The sequence below is a fragment of the Nerophis lumbriciformis genome, linkage group LG04, assembly GCF_033978685.3.
Source record: "Nerophis lumbriciformis linkage group LG04, RoL_Nlum_v2.1, whole genome shotgun sequence".
Lineage (NCBI taxonomy): Eukaryota > Metazoa > Chordata > Actinopteri > Syngnathiformes > Syngnathidae > Nerophis > Nerophis lumbriciformis.
The window spans coordinates 3258938-3280000 of NC_084551.2; the positions used below are offsets into that span (position 1 = coordinate 3258938).

The 21063-nt window shown below is 39.4% G+C and overlaps 1 protein-coding gene across 1 annotated transcript in view; it reads right to left on the reverse strand.

Annotated features, from left to right (window-relative positions):
* Positions 1-21063, reverse strand: part of pou2f2b (POU class 2 homeobox 2b) — a 169103-nt gene that overhangs the window by 37827 nt on the left and 110213 nt on the right. Inside the window, exons 2-4 of the mRNA XM_061947519.1 lie at positions 9916-9981; positions 9737-9771; positions 4125-4181 (exon numbers count right to left, since the gene is read on the reverse strand). Coding sequence (XP_061803503.1) covers positions 4125-4181; positions 9737-9771; positions 9916-9981 — 158 coding nt within the window. The remainder of the gene's footprint in view (positions 1-4124; positions 4182-9736; positions 9772-9915; positions 9982-21063) is intronic.

Below are 21063 nucleotides of genomic sequence, written 5' to 3' on the forward strand. Positions count from 1 at the left end.
GAAGTCATCCTTCACTGTGGTTCTAGCTTGCCATGCTAATGGCCAGAAACTTCCACCCATGGTGATATTCAAAAGGAAGACCTTGCCAAAAGAGACCTTTCCAGCCGGCGTCATCATAAAAGCTAACTCGAAGGGATGGATGAAGAAAAGATGAGCGAGTGGTTAAGGTAAGTTTAAGTTTACGCGAAGAGGCCGGGTGGCTTTTTTCACGCAGCTCCGTCCATGTTGATATACGACTCCATGCGCGCCCACATCACGCTGGTTTTAATATATTATTAAAGTTTGACTGACCTATTTGACTGTTTTTTTGACATTCCTTTAGCGCAGTTAGATGCGGCTTACAACACGGGGCGGCTTATAGGTGGACAAAGTTTTGAAATATGCCGTTCATTGAAGGCGCGGCTTATAACCCAGGGCGCCTTATGGTGCGGAAAATACGGTAACAAGATTTCTTCAACTTGGACTTGAAAGCATAAATAGTATAAACACTTTTAACAGTATAACAGTACTAAACAATTCCAATAGATAACATTGGTGTCATTACCTTTTTGTGGCTAAAATCCAAATTTAGCAACGGCATTAGACTTGTGTTTTTTTGTCCCAACGTGGTCTTTTACATCGCTAATTCCTCCGTGTCCGATCGAAAAATCTTGTCTGCACAAGGTGCAATTCGCGTAGTTTTCACCCTTTTTGGAACGGATAATTATTCCCGGGTAGGCTTTTGAATATTCTTCACGGAATGACTGCAGTTTTCTTTTCGGTTTAAGACTCGTTTGCGATTTTTCTCCGGCTGATTCCATGATCGTTCGCTCGTTTGGAAACAACGGGCAACAGGTGCCTCGTGCTTGGCAGCGGTGCTATAAATAGCCTCGCGCATGGCATTCGGAATGGCTCGATAGGAAGTTACGGGAAGCAGTGTCGATTGTCATTGTTGTTACGCGATTTCGTGAATAAAACTTTAAAAAAAAAAAAATTTAATTAATGAAAAAACGTATTTTTTATCACTGCAACCGTAACCCGGAATAGGTTGATGAAAACCGTACTAATTACGGGAAAACCGGAGTAGTTGGCAGGTATGCGTTACGCCTAAAGAGCTGCATTATTACACACCTCTCATCACCACTATAATTAACTCCTCCCTATCCACTGGCTCTGTCCCTCCTGCCCTCAAGCTGGCTGCCATCACCCCCATTCTCAAGAAACCCGGTCTCGACCCCAACTCCCCCAACAACTACAGGCCCATCTCCAACCTCCCCTTCCTCTCTAAAATTCTCGAACGTGCAGTTGCCTCCCAAATCAAATCCCACCTTCACCACAATAACCTATACGAAAAGTTCCAATCCGGCTTCCGCTCACTCCACAGCACAGAAACTGCCCTCCTCAAGGTCACCAATGACATCCTCCTCTCCGCCGACTCTGGTTCCCTCTCCATCCTCATCCTCCTCGACCTCAGTTCTGCCTTCGACACCATCAACCACTCCATCCTCCTAACACGCCTCCACTCCTCCTTTGGTTTATCCGGCACTGCCCTCTCCTGGATGAAATCCTACCTCTCTGACCGTCAGCAATTCATCTCAACCAACAACTGCACCTCCTCCACTGCCCCAGTCACCCACGGTGTCCCCCAGGGCTCAGTACTTGGCCCCCTACTCTTCACCATCTACCTCCTACCCCTCGGTCAGATCCTCCGACACCACGGCCTTCAATTTCACTGCTATGCCGACGACACACAACTACACATTTCCACCACGACCATCACCACAGCCACCCACTCCACCCTCACCACCTGCCTCACAGACATAAAAACCTGGATGCAAAAAAACTTTCTAAAACTCAACTGCAACAAATCTGAAATAATTATCATTGGCCCCGACTCCCTCACTCGCTCCACTCAGGACTTTTCATTAAACATCGACGGCTCCCTTGTCACTACCTCCACCCACATCCGCAATCTAGGTGTAATTTTCGACCCTACCCTTTCACTCCTCCCCCACGTAAACCACATCACCAAAACTGCATTCTTCCACCTCAGAAACATTGCCCGTCTCCGGCCCTCCCTCACATCCTCTGCTGCCGAAACCCTCATCCACGCCTTCATCTCATCCCGGCTAGACTACTGCAACAGCATCCTCTACGGCAGGGGTGCTCACACTTTTTCTGCAGGCGAGCTACTTTTCAATTGATCAAGTCGTGGGGATCTACCTCATTCATATATATCATTTATATTTACTTATTTATGAAATATATGTTTTTGTTAATAAGTTAAAGGTGTTTAATGATAATGCAAGCATGTTTAACACATATAGTTAATATTGTTAATAAATTAAAGGTGTTTAATGATAATGCAATCATGTTTAACACATAGTTAATATTGTTAATAAATTAAAGGGGTTTAATGATAATACAAGAATGTTTAATACATATAGTTAATATTGTTAATAAATTAAAGGTGTTTAATGATAATGCAAGCATGTTTAATACATATAGTTAATATTGTTAACAAGTTAAAGGTGTTTAATGATAATACAAGCATGTTTAACACATATAGTTAATATTGTTAATAAGTTAAAGGTGTTTAAAGATAATACAGGCATGTTTAACACATATAGATTCCTTTCTTTCATGAAGACAAGAATATAAGTTGGTGTATTACCTGATTCTGATGACTTGCATTGATAGGAATTAGACAGTGGTGCTAAAAACGTCCGCATTTTCGAATGGAGGAGAAAAAAGTCCTCCTTTATGTCCAATACCACATGAAAGTGGTTGGTTTTTGGCATCTTAATTTGTCCAGCTTCCGTACTCCTTTGTATACACTTTACAAGAAATACATTGTCGGCAAACTCCGTAGCTTGCTAGCTTGTGCACGCCAGCTTTCTGAGACTCGTTTTGTTAGCGCAACTGTGCAACTGTGCAGTCGGTCTTTGGAGTTTTGACGACAGGTACAGCGCCAGAGTCTGTTGAAATAAAGTGTTTCTCGCCTTCCAGTCGGTAATTTTAATGAGCTGGCAGCAGCCAGCGTCATCTCAGAAGACCCTCGGGTGCCGCGAATGTCAATCAAGTGACGAAAGTGACGTCATAGTGAAGATTTATGATCGCTCATTTTTAGGACTATTTTTTTAATGCCTGGCTGGTGATCGACTGACACACCCTCCGAGATCGACCGGTAGCTCGCGATCGACGTAATGAGCACCCCTGCTCTACGGCATCACCTCCAAAACCCTCAACAAACTGCAATACGTCCAGAACTCTGCTGCCCGCCTGCTCACCGGAACCCGCTCCAGAGAGCACATCACACCTGTCCTTCATGACCTCCACTGGCTGCCTGTCAAATACAGAATCAACTTTAAAATACTCCTCACCACCTATAAGGCACTCCATAACCTGGCACCACCCTACCTCTCTGACCTCCTCCAGCCACACGTCCCATCCCGTTCCCTCAGGTCTAGTGATGCCGGCCTCCTTGAGGTCCCCAAGACCAGGCGCCGAACCTGGGGCGACAGGGCCTTCTCCGTGGCTGCCCCCTCTCTCTCTGGAACGCTCTCCCCAGGCACATCAGAGATGCCCCCTCCCTCCCTACCTTCAAAGCCACCCTAAAAACTCACCTCTTCACATTAGCCTTTCCAAACTGACCCTGCCCTAGGTGTCTCTTATTTATTTATTTATTTTTATTTTTATTTATTTATTTTTTCTAATAAAGTTGTTTTTATCGTCCCCCCCCCCCCCACACACACATGTAAAGCGACTTTGGGTATTTAGAAAAGCGCTATATAAATCCCAGGTATTATTATTATTATTATTATTATATTTCCTCCTCCTCTTCTTCTTCCAGCTCGCTCATTTGCATTCGCCTGCAGCGTATGCAAATTTAGAACGAGTTGTAGCATCATACGAGTTATTTAGGCGCCGCACGGGAGTTCTGGGAAAAAGGGGAATGCCATCAGTTTGCTGTTTGTTTACGCTGAAGACCGCCGGAGGTGGGACAAAAGAGGAATTCAGAGCTCTCACGCTGCTGACACACAACTTACCGTGTGACGTTAAAACACAAAAGGTGGGCAAACACGCGGCCTGACAAACACACACACACACACACACACACACACTGAGTCACAAAACACGCTCACCTTGCTGCTGCTGAGGCTTGGCGACAGGGAGAATGGATTAACCTTCATTGACTGGGCCTTTAAGAGGAGAAAAAGACGTTAAAAAAGCAAACACATATATAATACAGGGAAATGCGGTTTACCGACATTTATTACAACTTTTAATGTAACACAATATGAATTCAATTCAATTTTAGCTGCGAAATCAAATGAGACCCGACTAGCATTGGGTTACTTCTGCAATAGGGCAAAAATATTAAAAACATCGGTCAGTGTGATGTATTTTTACACTATGCACTGCAAACTACAACACCATAATAAAAATATATTGTTAAAACAATACAACCCTATTCCAATAATAAATGTCATATGCTTATGTTTGGTCCTATTACATTGTGACGGTGTTCCTAATGAAGTGTCCAGTGAAGGTCGTTAAATCTACAGTGGAATCTCAACGTTTGGTTGAATAATTTTTAATCAAAGCAACATTGTAAGGAAAAACACAGCTCATAGCCACAAAACTTTAGCTTAAAGTTAAAGTTAAAGTTAAAGTTAAAGTACCAATGATTGTCACACACACACTAGGTGTGGCGAAATTATTCTCTGCATTTGACCCATCACCCTTGATCACCCCCTGGGAGGTGAGGGGAGCAGTGGGCAGCAGCGGTGGCCGCGCCCGGGAATCATTTTGGTGATTTAACCCCCAATTCCAACCCTTGATGCTGAGTGCCAAGCAGGGAGGTAATGGGTCCCATTTTTAAAGTCTTTGGTATGACTCGGCCGGGATTTGAACTCCCAACCTACCGATCTCAGGACGGACACTCTAACCACTAGGCCACTGAGTAGGTTAATCAGTATCCAAATGGTAAATTAGTATCGGCTTTATTTTTTTGTCCAATGCCACCACAGAAGGAGGAAAATTAACTATAGAACAGTAGATGGATATATCTACGTATCATTGTCCTGGCAGTTCAGTACAATATTGCCACAATATATCACAAACCCCGTTTCCATATGAGTTGGGAAATTGTGTTAGATGTAAATATAAAAGGAATACAATGATTTGGAAATCATTTTCAACCCATATTCAATCGAATATGCTACAAAGACAACATATTTGATGTTCAAACTGATAAACATTTTTTTTTTTTTTGCAAATAATCATTAACTTTAGAATTTGATGCCAGCAACACGTGACAAAGAAGTTGGGAAAGGTGGCAATAAATACTGATAAAGTTGAGGAATGCTCATCAAACACTTATTTGGAACATCCCACAGGTGAACAGGCTAATTGGGAACAGGTGGGTGCCATGATTTGGTATAAAAGTAGATTCCATGACATTCACAAACAAGGATGGGGGAGAGGGTCACCACTTTGTCAACAAATGTGTGAGCAAATTGTTGAACAGTTTAAGAAAAACCCTTTCTCAACCAGCTATTGCAAGGAATTTAGGGATTTCACCATCTACGGTCCGTAATATCATCAAAGGGTTCAGAGAATCTGGAGAAATCACTGCACCTAAGCAGCTAAACCCGTGACCTTGGATCCCTCAGGCTGTACTGCATCAACAAGCGACATCAGCGTGTAAAGGATATCACCACATGGGCTCAGGAACACTTCAGAAACCCACTGTCAGTAACTACAGTTGGTCGCTACATCTGTAAGTGCAAGTTCAAACTCTCCCATGAAAGAGAAAACCCAGAAACGCAGTTGGCTTCGCTGGGCCTGAGCGGATCTAAGATGGACTGATACAAGGGCAAAGGCTGCCCTTTGTCACCGATTCTGTTCATAACTTTTATGGACAGAATTTCTAGGCGCAGTCAAGGCGTTGAGGGGATCTGGTTTGGTGGCTGCAGGATTAGGTCTCTGCTTTTTGCAGATGATGTGGTCCTGATGGCTTCATCTGGCCAGGATCTTCAGCTCTCACTGGATCGGTTCGCAGCCGAGTGTGAAGCGACTGGGATGAGAATCAGCACCTCCAAGTCCGAGTCCATGGTTCTCGCCCGGAAAAGGGTGGAGTGCCATCTCCGGGTTGGGGAGGAGATCTTGCCCCAAGTGGAGGAGTTCAAGTACCTCGGAGTCTTGTTCACGAGTGGGGGAAGAGTGGATCGTGAGATCGACAGGCGGATCGGTGCGGCGTCTTCAGTAATGCGGACGCTGTATCGATCCGTTGTGGTGAAGAAGGAGCTGAGCCGGAAGGCAAAGCTCTCAATTTACCGGTCGATCTACGTTCCCATCCTCACCTATGGTCATGAGCTTTGGGTTATGACCGAAAGGACAAGATCACGGGTACAAGCGGCCGAAATGAGTTTCCTCCGCCGGGTGGCGGGGCTCTCCCTTAGAGATAGGGTGAGAAGCTCTGCCATCCGGGAGGAGCTCAAAGTAAAGCCGCTGCTCCTCCACATGGAGAGGAGCCAGATGAGGTGGTTCGGGCATCTGGTCAGGATGCCACCCGAACGCCTCCCTAGGGAGGTGTTTAGGGCACGTCCCACCGGTAGGAGGCCGCGGGGAAGACCCAGGACACGTTGGGAAGACTATGTCTCCCGGCTGGCCTGGGAACGCCTCGGGGTCCCACAGGAAGAGCTGGACGAAGTGGCTGGGGAGAGGGAAGTCTGGGCTTCCCTGCTTAAGCTGCTGCCCCCGCGACCCGACCTCGGATAAGCGGAGGAAGATGGATGGATGGATGATACAAAGTGGAAAAGTGTTCTGTGGTCTGACGAGTCTACATTTCAAATTGTTTTTGGAAACTGTGGACGTCGTGTCCTCCGGAACAAAGAGGAAAAGAACCATCCGGATTGTTATAGGCGCAAAGTTGAAAAGCCAGCATCTGTGAAGTTATGGGGGTGTATTAGTGCCCAAGACATGGGTAACTTACACATCTGTGAAGGCGCCATTAATGCTGAAAGGTACATACAGGTTTTGGAGCAACATATGTTGCCATCCAAGCAACGTTATCATGGACGCCCCTGCTTATTTCAGCAAGACAATGCCAAGCCACGTGTTACATCAACGTGGCTTCATAGTAAAAGAGTGCGGGTACTAGACTGGCCTGCCTGTAGTCCAGACCTGTCTCCAATTGAAAATGTGTGGCGCATTATGAAGCCTGAAATAGCACAACGGAGACCCCCGGACTGTTGAACAACTTAAGCTGTACATCAAGCAAGAATGGGAAAGACTTCCACCTGAGAAGCTTCAAAAATGTGTCTCCTCAGTTCCCAAACGTTTACTGAGTGTTGTTAAAAGGAAAGACCATGTAACACAGTGGTGAACATGCCCTTTCCCAACTACTTTGGCACGTGTTGCAGGCATTAAATTCTAAGTTAATTATTATTTGCAAAAAAAAAAAAAAAGTTTATGAGTTTGAACATCAAATATGTTGTCTTTGTCGTGCATTCAATTGAATATGGGTTGAAAAGGATTTGCAAATCATTGTATTCCGTTTATATTTACATCTAACACAATTTCCCAACTCATATGGAAACGGGGTTTGTACAATAATAACTTGTAATAAACGCTGTGGTTGCAGTGCAAACTAAAAAAAACGAGTTTTAAATAATAACACCACCACTATGCACATATTTACACATTGCACACTAAACAATGCATATACATTAAAAACTGTGAAAGTCTTCATCAAGGTATAAGTACACATTTTATTGATTTTTCACGCTACTTTCAATAGTAGTAAACATTTTTTTTTTCTGACTTTGTCGCTTTAACTTTCGCTAGAAAAGAGTATTAACTCATAATTACCTTTACATTATTTTCTATGGGAAAAAAGTTTGAGTTTGAGTTTGAGTTTATTTGGAACATGCAAGCATACAACATGATACATCACAATCTCCCGTTTCTCTTTTCAACATGTTCGAAAAGGAGTAGGAAGAAGCGGAGCTTATTTAATCCTACCCCTTTTCTTTTACATAACAGTTGCTGAAACTTTTGTTCACTTCCTGTTCTCAATGTATTCACAATATACCCCATAAGTAATCACAATAAAATAAGTAAATAAATAATAATTGGTGAAGTAAGTTACATTTCATATGTTGAGATAAGTAAGATTATTTTGTGAGTGAAAGAATGAAAGAGTTAAATAAATTCAGAATGTTTATCATGGTTCTTCTTCTTTGTACTTTGTAAACACTTTAAGTTTGAAGAGTTTCTTGAAGTGGATCATATTTAGGGCTGCAGCTAACGATTATTTTTCTATCGATTAATCTATAGATTATTTTTTCGATTAATCGGTTAATCTATAGATTATTTTTTCGATTAATCTATAGATTATTTTTCCTTTTACCGATTATTTTTTTTATTTAAAATGAAGAGGAAAAAATAAATGTAGGCCAGTTTTTTCAAAAGGCATGGCTTTTATTTACAAAAAAAAAAGTATGGCCACTAGTCAGTCAACATTGACAACAACATGACAAAATATTCTGTAACAATGTCAACATTTAAAACTTTTAACATTTAACAAAATTAAAAGTAGCTTATTTGCTTTTTAATGTGCAAATATAAAAGTAAACATCCAGTGCAAATCTTAATATTCTGGAATAGTATAAGCATTTCAAAAGTAAAAGTATTGCTTATTTTGCTTTAAAATGTGCAAAAATAAAGATAAACATCCAATACAAAAAAGTGTACAGTGTAAACATTTCAACAAAAGTAAAAGTATTGCTTATTTTGCTTAATAACACAACAATGATAGTATGATTAAAGTGAAAGTTAATTGTTGGTTTGTACATAGTATATGTAACTGTTAATGTTGTAAAAGGTATTTGCACAACTAATTAACGTTAGCGTTTGTGACACGTCTTGTGCCGTGGGGTTCTTTCAGGACCGACAGACTGAACGCCAGACGGCTTTGCCAGGTTTACAATCTTTTAATTTTACACAAAGTCTTTTCTCTTCCAACTGCGCGGATCGCGCACCTGGGCACGATTGCGGCGTCGCTCCCGGCGCGCCCCGCCTGGCCGCTCGCTCGCCGCCGCCGCCTCTCCACAGCGTTAAAGAGGAGCGCGTCTTTGTAAACACTGAACAGGCACGCCAAACGCGCCTCTCAGAGCGAAACGGTGCTTTAGTTTATGAATTTACAACGCAGATACAAATGACACATTCATGTTTTTGTGTAATAATGACAACGTATACGCACGCGGACGATTGACTTGTTGATGGTGATGGCAAGAACGCTGTCGGGGGTTTTCTTTTCAAATGTTCGTTCATAGCCGTTGTGCTGCTATGATAGGCCATTTCCGCTCGACACAGTGTGCATACAACAACATTATTAGGCCGTTTATTGAAATACTCCCACACTTTTGACGACTTTTGGCGTGCTTTTTTCCCCTCGCTCGCATCGTCTGCTTTGCGCTCCGCCATGACAGTAAAGTAGAGTGACGTAAATATGCGCCGACGCACAAAAACGGCGTCGACGTATTTACGTAACCGATGACGTCGACTACGTCGACGCGTCGTTTCAGCCTTAATCATATTAGTACATTGTTTGATTGCTTTGCTTAATCCATTCCATCATTTAATTCCACATACTGATATACTGAAGGTCTTAAGTGTTGTACGTGCATACAAATGTTATAAGTTTCAAACTATGAATGAACAGGAAGTAATGATCAGTTGAATGTACCTGGTGATTCGATTCAGATCCATTGCGCTCTGATTCTGCATGGGAAGGAAACGAAAGAAGTGAGGAATGACAATCTCTAACTTTAATACTATTAATGCGACACGACATGTTTTTCTTGAATATTGTTCAGTATAGTTATTGTTATAATGTTTATGTTATTCAATGTAAGTTGCTCTCACCTGTGCTGTCCAGTGGTGAGTCAGCCCCTAGTTTGTCAACCTCAGCTGGCCTTGACATCCTGGCATCTGCACACACACACACACACACACACACACACACACACACAGAGCAAGGAGTCAATCAAGATGAGAATACTGAGTCACAGAGCGGCTGATGACACAATGTGGGGTAGCTGCGTGGGTGAGAGAAACATTGTGGTGCAACGTGGGAGGGTTCTCACTGTACACTCAATCAGTTTCATTCATTCATTCTTTCCAATTAACGCACCGAGCCAGAGTAGGCTGTTCTAAATTTAACTCATGGTGTTTGCGTGGGAGCTGTTGATGCTAAAAATGTCTCACAGAAACGTGTGTCATTCACTGCGAGTGCTGGCTTGGCGCGTAATACAGCTTAAGTCATTATTTCACTTTTATTTGGTCCGTTTTTACTTGCAAACAAACCGGGAGACAAGTTTATGCTGCAGCTGTTTGAGAACCTTTGAAATGCACACACACACACACACACACACACACACACACACACACACTCACACACACACACACACACACACACACACACACACACACACACACAACCAGCTACTTCCCTTTTGTGAAAACATGCAAATCTGCCCAACGACCAACTAATTATATCTGCCACCTGCATAATAACTCCCGCCCCTCCTCTTTCCATCATACACTTTGAGTACACAGAGAAGCCACAGCGACGCAGATGGTGATTTTGCTTTTAAGATTTTTAAGACAAAGCTGAGCCAAATGTCTGGAGGGGGGCAGTTAGCAGACCAGCTGATGATTGTGAACACATACCTGCCAACTTTTGAAATCAGAAAAACCTAGTAGCCAGGGTCCAGGGGCCGCAGGCCCTGGTAGGTCCAGGACAAAGTCGACGCAAAATGATTATTAGCATTCAGACAGGTTAAAATGTTGCTAAAACCATCACTTTTCTATCAGTCACAGTGACTTTTCAAAACAAAAATATTACAGCAAAAATCATATGGGTTGATTGACATGTTTATTCTGTAAGCTAACTTCAATAGTTTGAAATTATTTTGACAGTTAATGCCAGTTATCCTGTCAACCTTTCACAAGACTTCAATTTGTTCATTGAAAGTATAAACACTTTTTACAGTAAACAAATGGTAAAACAGTACTAAACAATTCCAATAAAAAAAAAAATTGGTGTCATTATTAACTTTCTGTCCAAGCTTGTATAATCTACTGCCTTGTTCAATTGTAAAAAATATTCTGTGCCTAAAATTCACATTTCTATCACAATTATCATACTGTAAACATGGTAAGCTAACTTCATTACAATTAATAGTCCTGTCAATAGCATGGAATTACAATTCAAATGTAGTTTTTTTGTAAGCCTTTCAAAAGAATTCAAAATATGAAAAATTCATGAAAATTAATTGAAGCCATCAGACACTTGAAAAGTGGCACATCACATCTCTAATGTAATCATTTGAACTTTTCAACAGAAATAGCACTGCAAAAATATTAAGGACATACTTCTGTATTTTGGTAGTTATGCTGTCAACATTTAACAAGATTTCTTCAACTTGGACTTGAAAGCATAAATAGTATAAACACTTTTAACAGTATAACAGTACTAAACAATTCCAATAGATAACATTGGTGTCATTACCTTTTTGTGGCTAAAATCCAAAGTTTTCCACTTGTATCGCTAGCAACGGCATTAGACTTGTGTTTTTTTGTCCCAACGTGGTCTTTTACATCGCTAATTCCTCCGTGTCCGATCGAAAAATCTTGTCTGCACAAGGTGCAATTCGCGTAGTTTTCACCCTTTTTGGAACGGATAATTATTCCCGGATAGGCTTTTGAATATCCTTCACGGAATGACTGCGGTTTTCTTTTCGGTTTAAGACTCGTTTGCGATTTTTCTCCGGCTGATTCCATGATCGTTCGCTCGTTTGGAAACAATGGCAACTGGTGCCTCGTGCTTGGCAGCGGTGCTATAAATAGCCTCGCGCATTTAAAATTTTTTTAATTAATGAAAAACCGTATTTTTTATCACTGCAACCGTAACCCGGAATAGGTTGATGAAAATCGTACTTATTACGGGAAAACCGGAGTAGTTGGCAGGTATGCAGTAATATCTATATATATATACGTGTATATTAGAGATGCGCGGTTTGCGGACACAACCGCGGATTCGGCGGATTATCCGCGGATCGGGCGGATGAAATTTAAATAAATAAGATTTTATCCGCGCCGCGGGTCGGGTCGGGCGGATTAATGAGATATTTTTTATTTATTTTTATTTTTTTTGCGGGTGGCAGTTAAACCAATTGGGAAATATATATACATAGTTAAATGTTGTTAGCCACATACGAAAAACGAGCAGCACTCTTTGAAACAGGCAATTATTTATCAGCAGGCACCTGCAGCACGCCACATCAGAAGAAGAAAAAAAAAATGGCAACACCGGCAGCAAACGTGGTACGCGACAAACTAAAAAAGGGAATACTAAAGACCAGGGGAAAAAAAGGCCAGAAAAGTTCAGCGTGGACTCGTTTTTATGAGGTTGTAAATCAGGATGACAGCAATGCTGGCTACGTGAGTTGCAAGAGCTGCGACGCTGTGTACGTCTACGACAGTCATAAAACCGGGACATCGAACATGGTGCATGGTGCGAACAAAGGACTTCTTTCATTTAAGGTTTGTGATAAACCATCAAACTCATTCGTTAAAAGGACTCTATAGTAATATAAAGCAAATTTTTCTGGACATTATCATGCAAGAAAAGTTTATTTTTGGGACCGCGATCACCGCGTAATGATTTTTAAAGGTTGCATTACAAACATGTAACTGTCCCATGTGATCAGCCAGTGCGATTGGAAGTCCATGCTCAATTATTGCCTCCGTAAATAAAACTTCGGCATTTATCACATCCAAAGAATCTGTTTGGGCGACGAAAAACGTTGAAAGTTTTCCACTTGTATCGCTAGCAACGGCATTAGACTTGTGTTTTTTTGTCCCAAAGTGGTCTTTTACATCACTAATTCCTCCGTGTCCGATCGAAAAATCTTGTCTGCACAAGGTGCAATTCGCGTAGTTTTCACCCTTTTTTTTTTTAATTAATGAAAAACCGTATTTTTTATCACTGCACCCGTAACCCGGAATAGGTTGATGAAAACCGTACGAATTACGGGAAAACCGGAGTAGTTGGCAGGTGCCTCACTAATGCCTTGCATCGTCTATATTAGATATAACGGGCGGGTGCGGGCGGATGGCGGGCGGATGCAGTTCTATTCAAACGTTACATCGGGTGGATGGCGGATGGTTGACGACTTTCTGATGCGGTTGCGGATGAAATATTTGCCTATCCGCGCATCTCTAGTGTATATATATATATGCAACAACTCATCATCAGTAGGGTAAAACTAACTTGTCTCACAATATATAATATATATATATATATATATATATATATATATATATATATATATATATATATATATATACATACACACACACACACACACACACACACACACACACACACACACACACACACACACACACACACACACACACACACACACACACACAATCTTGCCTTCCTTTTATACATATATTCACACACATACAAATATGTATATATAAATATATACATATGCATATATATACATATCTACATATTTACACATACACTAAATGTATTAAAACATATGTATAAACACACATATATATATGTATATATATATATATATATATATACATACATTATATATATATATATACAGTATATAAGGCAAGATTGTGCTACCATCTGAGGTAGTATCATAGGCAGTGCCTGTGTGCAAAGGTATTCCGCCATGCTGGGACAGGGGTGTGAATTTATCACCCGACATTCATATCTTCTCCTGTCCTCATGGTTTGAAAGCAATGGTGTCTCTTTGACAAATATGATACAGTACACTACACGTCTGAATGAGCTGATAGCAGCATGCCATGTTGCTGAGTGAAAGCACCTTCGCTGGATTCTGTGAGAAATGCTGTCGGTATATATAAATAGGTTTTACACTTTGAAAAAATATAATAAAACATTCAAAGTGAGTGCTTATATTATGGAATATTTTTAAAGGCATAAAGTTGTCATAGTTACTTACTGGATACAACTTTCAGGCAAATTGGCAGCCAGCCCAAAGGCAGACATGGCTTGTTAGACGCTAGATTACTTACAGTGCATTGTCCTCAACTTTTACGGCAAAGCAAAATGACACTGGACGAGCTTTTTCGCGCTCAAGTGCTTAAAACCGACACTGCGCACAAGTGTACTGTACAATCGAAAAAAAAACGACTGTGCGGGTAATAAAACAGCCTTAATGGCTACTCCTCTCCTGTGCAGTACTTAAAAGGCCACCTCTCGTATATACAGTAGAGGTGCTTACACTACACGTTGGCAGGACCCACGGTGAGGAGTGTGTATTGATTGGCATTCAGTATATATATATATATATATATATATATATATATATATATATATATATATATATATATATATATATATATATATATATATATATACGTATATATATATATATATATATATACGTATATATACTGAATGCCAATCACGATTGAAGCCAACAAGCAAACCGTCAACTTCCTTGACGTCACTTTCAACCTGAGAAATAACAGCTACCAACCATTCACGAAACCCAACACAACACTCCAATACGTGCACCATGACAGCAACCACCCACCCACCACCACGAAAAGAATACCTACCGGAATCAATAAAAGGCTATCGATGCTGTCATCTAGCAAAGCTGAATTTGACCAAGCAACCCCCCCGTACCAAAAAGCCCTTGATGAAAGCGGGTACAATTTCACCCTCACCTATGAACCCACGCCAGGAAACCAGCCAAAAAAGAACAGAAAACGAAACGACATCATCTGGTACAACCCCCCATACAGCAAAAACGTCTCAACTAACATTGGACACAAATTCCTCAATCTGATTGACAAACACTTTCCCAAAGACAACACCCTAAGAAAAGTATTCAACAAGAACAACATTAAATTGAGCTACAGCTGCATGAACAATATACGACAAATCATCTCAAACCACAACAAAACAATTGCAAATGAGCCGTCGGCCCCCGGACAGAGCGACTCCAAAACCAACAAAGGTTGCAACTGTCGAAAGAAACCTGATTGCCCTCTCAACGGGGGGTGCTTACAAACATCAGTTGTCTACCAATCTAAGGTAACACGCAAGGACATTAACACATCCGACACATATGTAGGATTAACTGAAGGAGAGTTCAAAACCAGATGGAACAATCACAAGGCTTCTTTCAGGAACCAAAACCTGCGGAATACCACAGAACTCAGCAAACACATTTGGGACCTCAAAGACAATAATGTTGAATATTCAATAACATGGCAAATTCTTGCATCCAGCACACCTTACAATAGTGGTAATAAAAGATGCAACCTATGCTTGAAAGAGAAACTGTTTATTATTTACCGTCCAGACCTGTCATCCCTCAACAAGTGCAGCGAAATTGTAACAACATGCCGCCATAGACGGAAACACCTCCTAGGTAACACATGAGCCAATCACCACGCCCCTAGGCCAGCCTGTACCCACCCACTCTGTGCCCTATATAATCCATGGTATGTGAATGCTCCCATTAAAATCTCCTGATGATTGAGGGAACCCCACCCTCATGAAACAGGCCTGTAGAGATGAAATAGTCTTGTGATTTTTTTCCCACACATACATATATATATATATATATACACGTATATATATATATATATATATATATATATATTATGAGTGCAGCTGGGATAGGCTCCAGCACCCCCGCGACCCCAAAGGGGACAAGCGGTAAAAAATGTATATATATATATATATATATATATGAAATTGAAATGGCAGTATGGTAGATAATGTGGTTGTTGATACTGTGCTGGGACAGTATATCAAGATGCAGTCAGTTCTCTCACTTCCCCCTCCTGGCTTCCCCTTGTTGCCACTCCATTACAGTAGTGTGTGTGTGTGGGTGTGTGTGTGTGTGTGTGTGTGTGTGTGTGTGTGTGTGTGTGTGTGTGTGTGTGTGTGTGTGTGTGTGTGTTTAAGCCAACATTGTTACTAGTAGCCGCACACTCTTTTAATAATGCCAATCAAAGTGTGCAGCTCTCACTTCATGTGCTTCCACTTTTAACAAATAAAACACTTCATAACCAATGAGTGTTCATTGAGCCAATGCAGTGTTGGCTGCTATAATTGTGTATATGTGCTGCATAATCCTGTGTCATGAAAATATGATGCAACACAGGCTGGTGTCAGGGTTAAAAATAAATATAAACATGTCCTCCAGCCACAGTTGTTGCAGCAACAGAAATTCAATCATCTTCAAATAAACAATTTACCAGCTATGAAGCACTACAAACTGCAAATAAAATTGTACTATTACAGTAGTACAGTACTACTCCAGCAACGTTTTTGTTGATCTATTACAGCAATCAAAAATGAGGTGAAGGGTTTAATAATCCGAGTAACATTTTCCAAAAACAACTTTGCTATAAAGTTGACTTAAAACAGCAAAGTAGCCTATTAAGATAGATTCATTGTGTGTGTGTGTGTGTGTGTGTGTGTTTTTTAGCTTGTTAATAACTTCACAAAAATGTTGAATGAATTGTTTTGTTCAATTGTCAAATGAAGCAAGGAACCATGTGAATTATTCCAGCCAATCAGCGAACATTGGTAACAATAATAAAATATTTAAAGGCAAATAAAACATCTGATGAAATATTAACCTACCGGTAATTTATATAATATATATATATATATATATATATATATATATACACATATATATATATATATATATATTATTTTCATATATCCGTGGATTTGAACATTTAGATTACAAATAATGAAAAGTTTTTTAGGGCTGGTATACACGCACTTATTAAAAAAAAATTATCTCCAAAAAATAAGCACTTATTTTTTGGAGAGAATTTTTTTTTTTAATATATATATATATATATATATTAAAATATATATATATATATATATTAAAAAATAAATTTTTGGAGATAATTTTTTAAAAAAAAAATATATATATATATATATATATATATATATATATATATATATATATATATATATATATATATATATATATATATATATATATATTAAAAAAAAAATTATCTCCAAAAAATAAGTGCTTATTTTTTGGAGATAATTTTTTTAACGTGTATGTACATAATTGTATGTATGTAGATAATTTTTTTTTAATAAGTGCGTGTATACCAGCCCTAAAAAACTTTTCATTATTTGTAATCTAAATGTTCAAATCCACGGATATATGAAAATTATATATATATATATATATATATATATATATATATATATATATATATATATATATATATATATTATAATATATAAGTTTTTTAGGGCTGGTATACACGCACTTATTTTTTGGAGATAATTTTTTTTTAAATATATATATATATATATATATATATATATATATTTAAAAAAAAAAAAAAATCTCCAAAAAATAAGTGCGTGTATACCAGCTCTAAAAAACTTTTCATTATTTGTAATCTAAATGTTCAAATCCACGGATATATGAAAATAATATATATATATATATATATATGTATGTGTGGGAAAAAAAATCACAAGACTATTTCATCTCTACAGGCCAGACAGAGCGACTCCAAAACCAACAAAGCATGTAACTGTCGAAAGAAACCTGATTGCCCCCTCAACGGGGGGTGCTTACAAACATCAGTTGTCTACCAATCTAAGGTAATACGCAAGGACATTAACACATCCGACACATATGTAGGATTAACCGAGGGAGAATTCAAAACCAGATGGAACAATCACAAGGCTTCTTTCAGGAACAAAAACCTGCGAAATACCACAGAACTCAGCAAACACATTTGGGACCTCAAAGACAATAATGTTGAATATTCAATAACATGGCAAATTCTTGCATCCAGCACACCTTACAATAGTGGTAATAAAAGATGCAACCTATGCTTGAAAGAGAAGCTGTTTATTATTTACCGTCCAGACCTGTCATCCCTCAACAAGCGCAGCGAAATTGTAACAACATGCCGCCATAGACGGAAACACCTCCTAGGTAACACATGAGCCAATCACCACGCCCCTAGGCCAGCCTGTACCCACCCACTCTGTGCCCTATATAAACCATGGTATGCGAATGCTCCCATTAAAATCTCCTGATGATTGAGGGTACCCCCCCTCATGAAACAGGCCTGTAGAGATGAAATAGTCTTGTGATTTTTTTTCCCACACATACATATATTGCGCTCTACTACGGTATCGAGCACTATTTTTTGGATAACCTTATTAAGACATATATATATATATATATATATATATATATATATATATATATATATATATATATATATATATATATATATATATATATATATATATATACATATATATACACATAATTAATATTATTATTTTTTAAATGAATAAAAAGTGCATTATTAAAAAGCAGTTATTCTCAATTGGTGGGTGAAAACCCAAAAGTGAGCTGTGGAGCCATTCAATGTGAGTCGTGGACACATTGTTACGGTTTTTCAACATTTTGAAATGCAAAAATGTTGATGAAATATCAGAATTTTCAAGTTTTATTGACATTTCATTTCACTTTAATCATCTTATGCACATTCCTCATTTCATCACTAATGAGATGCACTTTGCACATTTGATTGTGTGTATTTCTGTACAACAAGATGACAAGGGCTATCTTGTTGGCTAATTTAATAAACTGAGACCAGTTGAGAACCTTCGATATGAAGGTTTTTAAAACTATAATTACAGTAAGTATGTTTCATTTCCAGCACTATACCCAACGTAGCACTGCTGGGGGGCAATTTAGCTGGCTTACATCAACATATAGTAATGAATAACTTATTCATGATTGAAAATGTAAAAAAAAACATCAAAGAAATGCCTTTGATTAGTGAAATAGAGTCTGCTGAGGGCGGTGGAAGACATTTAAGTAAGCGGTAATTGGTGAGCCAGCTAACAAGCTCTCTTGACCCCCGTCGACCTGAGCTGACCATCAAAACAAGGTTAAGGATGCTATTTTTCACCTGTCCTCACTTGTATGCCTCCTAATGTGCAACTAAAGACAATATAACATACATCCATAACCGTGCATGCATTTGCAAAAGTGCAATATATTTATCTGTACAGTAATCTATTTATTTATATCTGCACCTTATTGCTCTTTTATCCTGCACTACAACAAGCTAATGCAACAAAATGTCGTTCTTATCTGTACTGTAAAGTTCAAACTTGAATGACAATAAAAGGGAGTCTAAGTCTAATTATTGATTTTTTTTTTTTTTTTTTAAAGATATCAGACTTACAAAACGAATGACTAATGAATCACCACACATGTAAGGCTGAAACGACGCGTCGACGTCATCGGTTACGTAAATACGTCGACGCCGTTTTTGTGCGTCGGCGCGTCGCATATTTACGTCACTCTACTTTACTGTCATGGCGGAGCGCAAAGCAGACGATGCGAGCGAGGGGAAAAAAGCACGCCAAAAGTCGTCAAAAGTGTGGGAGTATTTCAATAAACGGCCTAATAATGTTGTTGTATGCACACTGTGTCGAGCGGAAATGGCCTATCATAGCAGCACAACGGCTATGAACGAACATTTGAAAAGAAAACCCCCGACAGCGTTCTTGCCATCACCATCAACAAGTCAATCGTCCGCGTGCGTATACGTTGTCATTATTACACAAAAACATGAATGTGTCATTTGTATCTGCGTTGTAAATTCATAAACTAAAGCACCGTTTCGCTCTGAGAGGCGCGTTTGGCGTGCCTGTTCAGTGTTTACAAAGACGCGCTCCTCTTTAACGCTGTGGAGAGGCGGCGGCGGCCAGCGAGCGGCGAGGCGGGGCGCGCCGGGAGCGACGCCGCAATCGTGCCCAGGTGCGCGATCCGCGCAGTTGGAAAAGAAAAGACTTTGTGTAAAATTAAAAGATTGTAAACCTGGCAAAGCCGTCTGGCGTTCAGTCTGTCGGTCCTGAAAGAACCCCACGGCACAAGACGTGTCACAAACGCTAACGTTAATTAGTTGTGCAAATACCTTTTACAACATTAACAGTTACATATACTATGTACAAACCAACAATTAACTTTCACTTTAATCATACTATCATTGTTGTGTTATTAAGCAAAATAAGCAATACTTTTACTTTTGTTGAAATGTTTACACTGTACACTTTTTTGTATTGGATGTTTAGCTTTATTTTTGCACATTTTAGCAAATAAGCAATACTTTTACTTTTGTTGAAATGTTTACACTTGTTACAGAATATTTCCGTTTTGCACTTTTTTGTATTGGATGTTTATCTTTATTTTTGCACATTTTAAAGCAAAATAAGCAATACTTTTACTTTTGAAATGCTTATACTATTCCAGAATATTAAGATTTGCACTGGATGTTTACTTTTATATTTGCACATTAAAAAGCAAATAAGCTACTTTTAATTTTGTTAAATGTTAAAAGTTTTAAATGTTTACATTGTTACAGAATATTTTGTCATGTTGTTGTCAATGTTGACTGAGTGGCCATACTTTTTTTTTTTGTAAATAAAAGCCATGCCTTTTGAAAAAACTGGCCTACATTTATTTTTTCCTCTTCATTTTAAATTTAAAAAAAAAAATCGGTAAAAGGAAAAATAATCTATAGATTAATCGAAAAAAATAATCTATAGATTAACCGATTAATCGAAAAAAATAATCTATAGATTAATCGATAGAAAAATAATCGTTAGCTGCAGCCCTACACACATGTGCACGTTATTTGTGAGCTTAAGACTTTGGACGCCGCTGGAGTGCAACCTTCAAATATCAGCGGCAGAACTGAAGACTTGCATTCCAATGGCAACATAAACACTCAAGGTGTCTGACCTTTCCTGACTGGTGTCCATCTTTCTCCCCAGGCTGCCCCTTGCTCTCTGGTGCTGTCTAATTAGTGACACACACACACACACACACACACACACACACACACACACACACACACACACACACACACACACACACACACACACACACACACACACACACACAC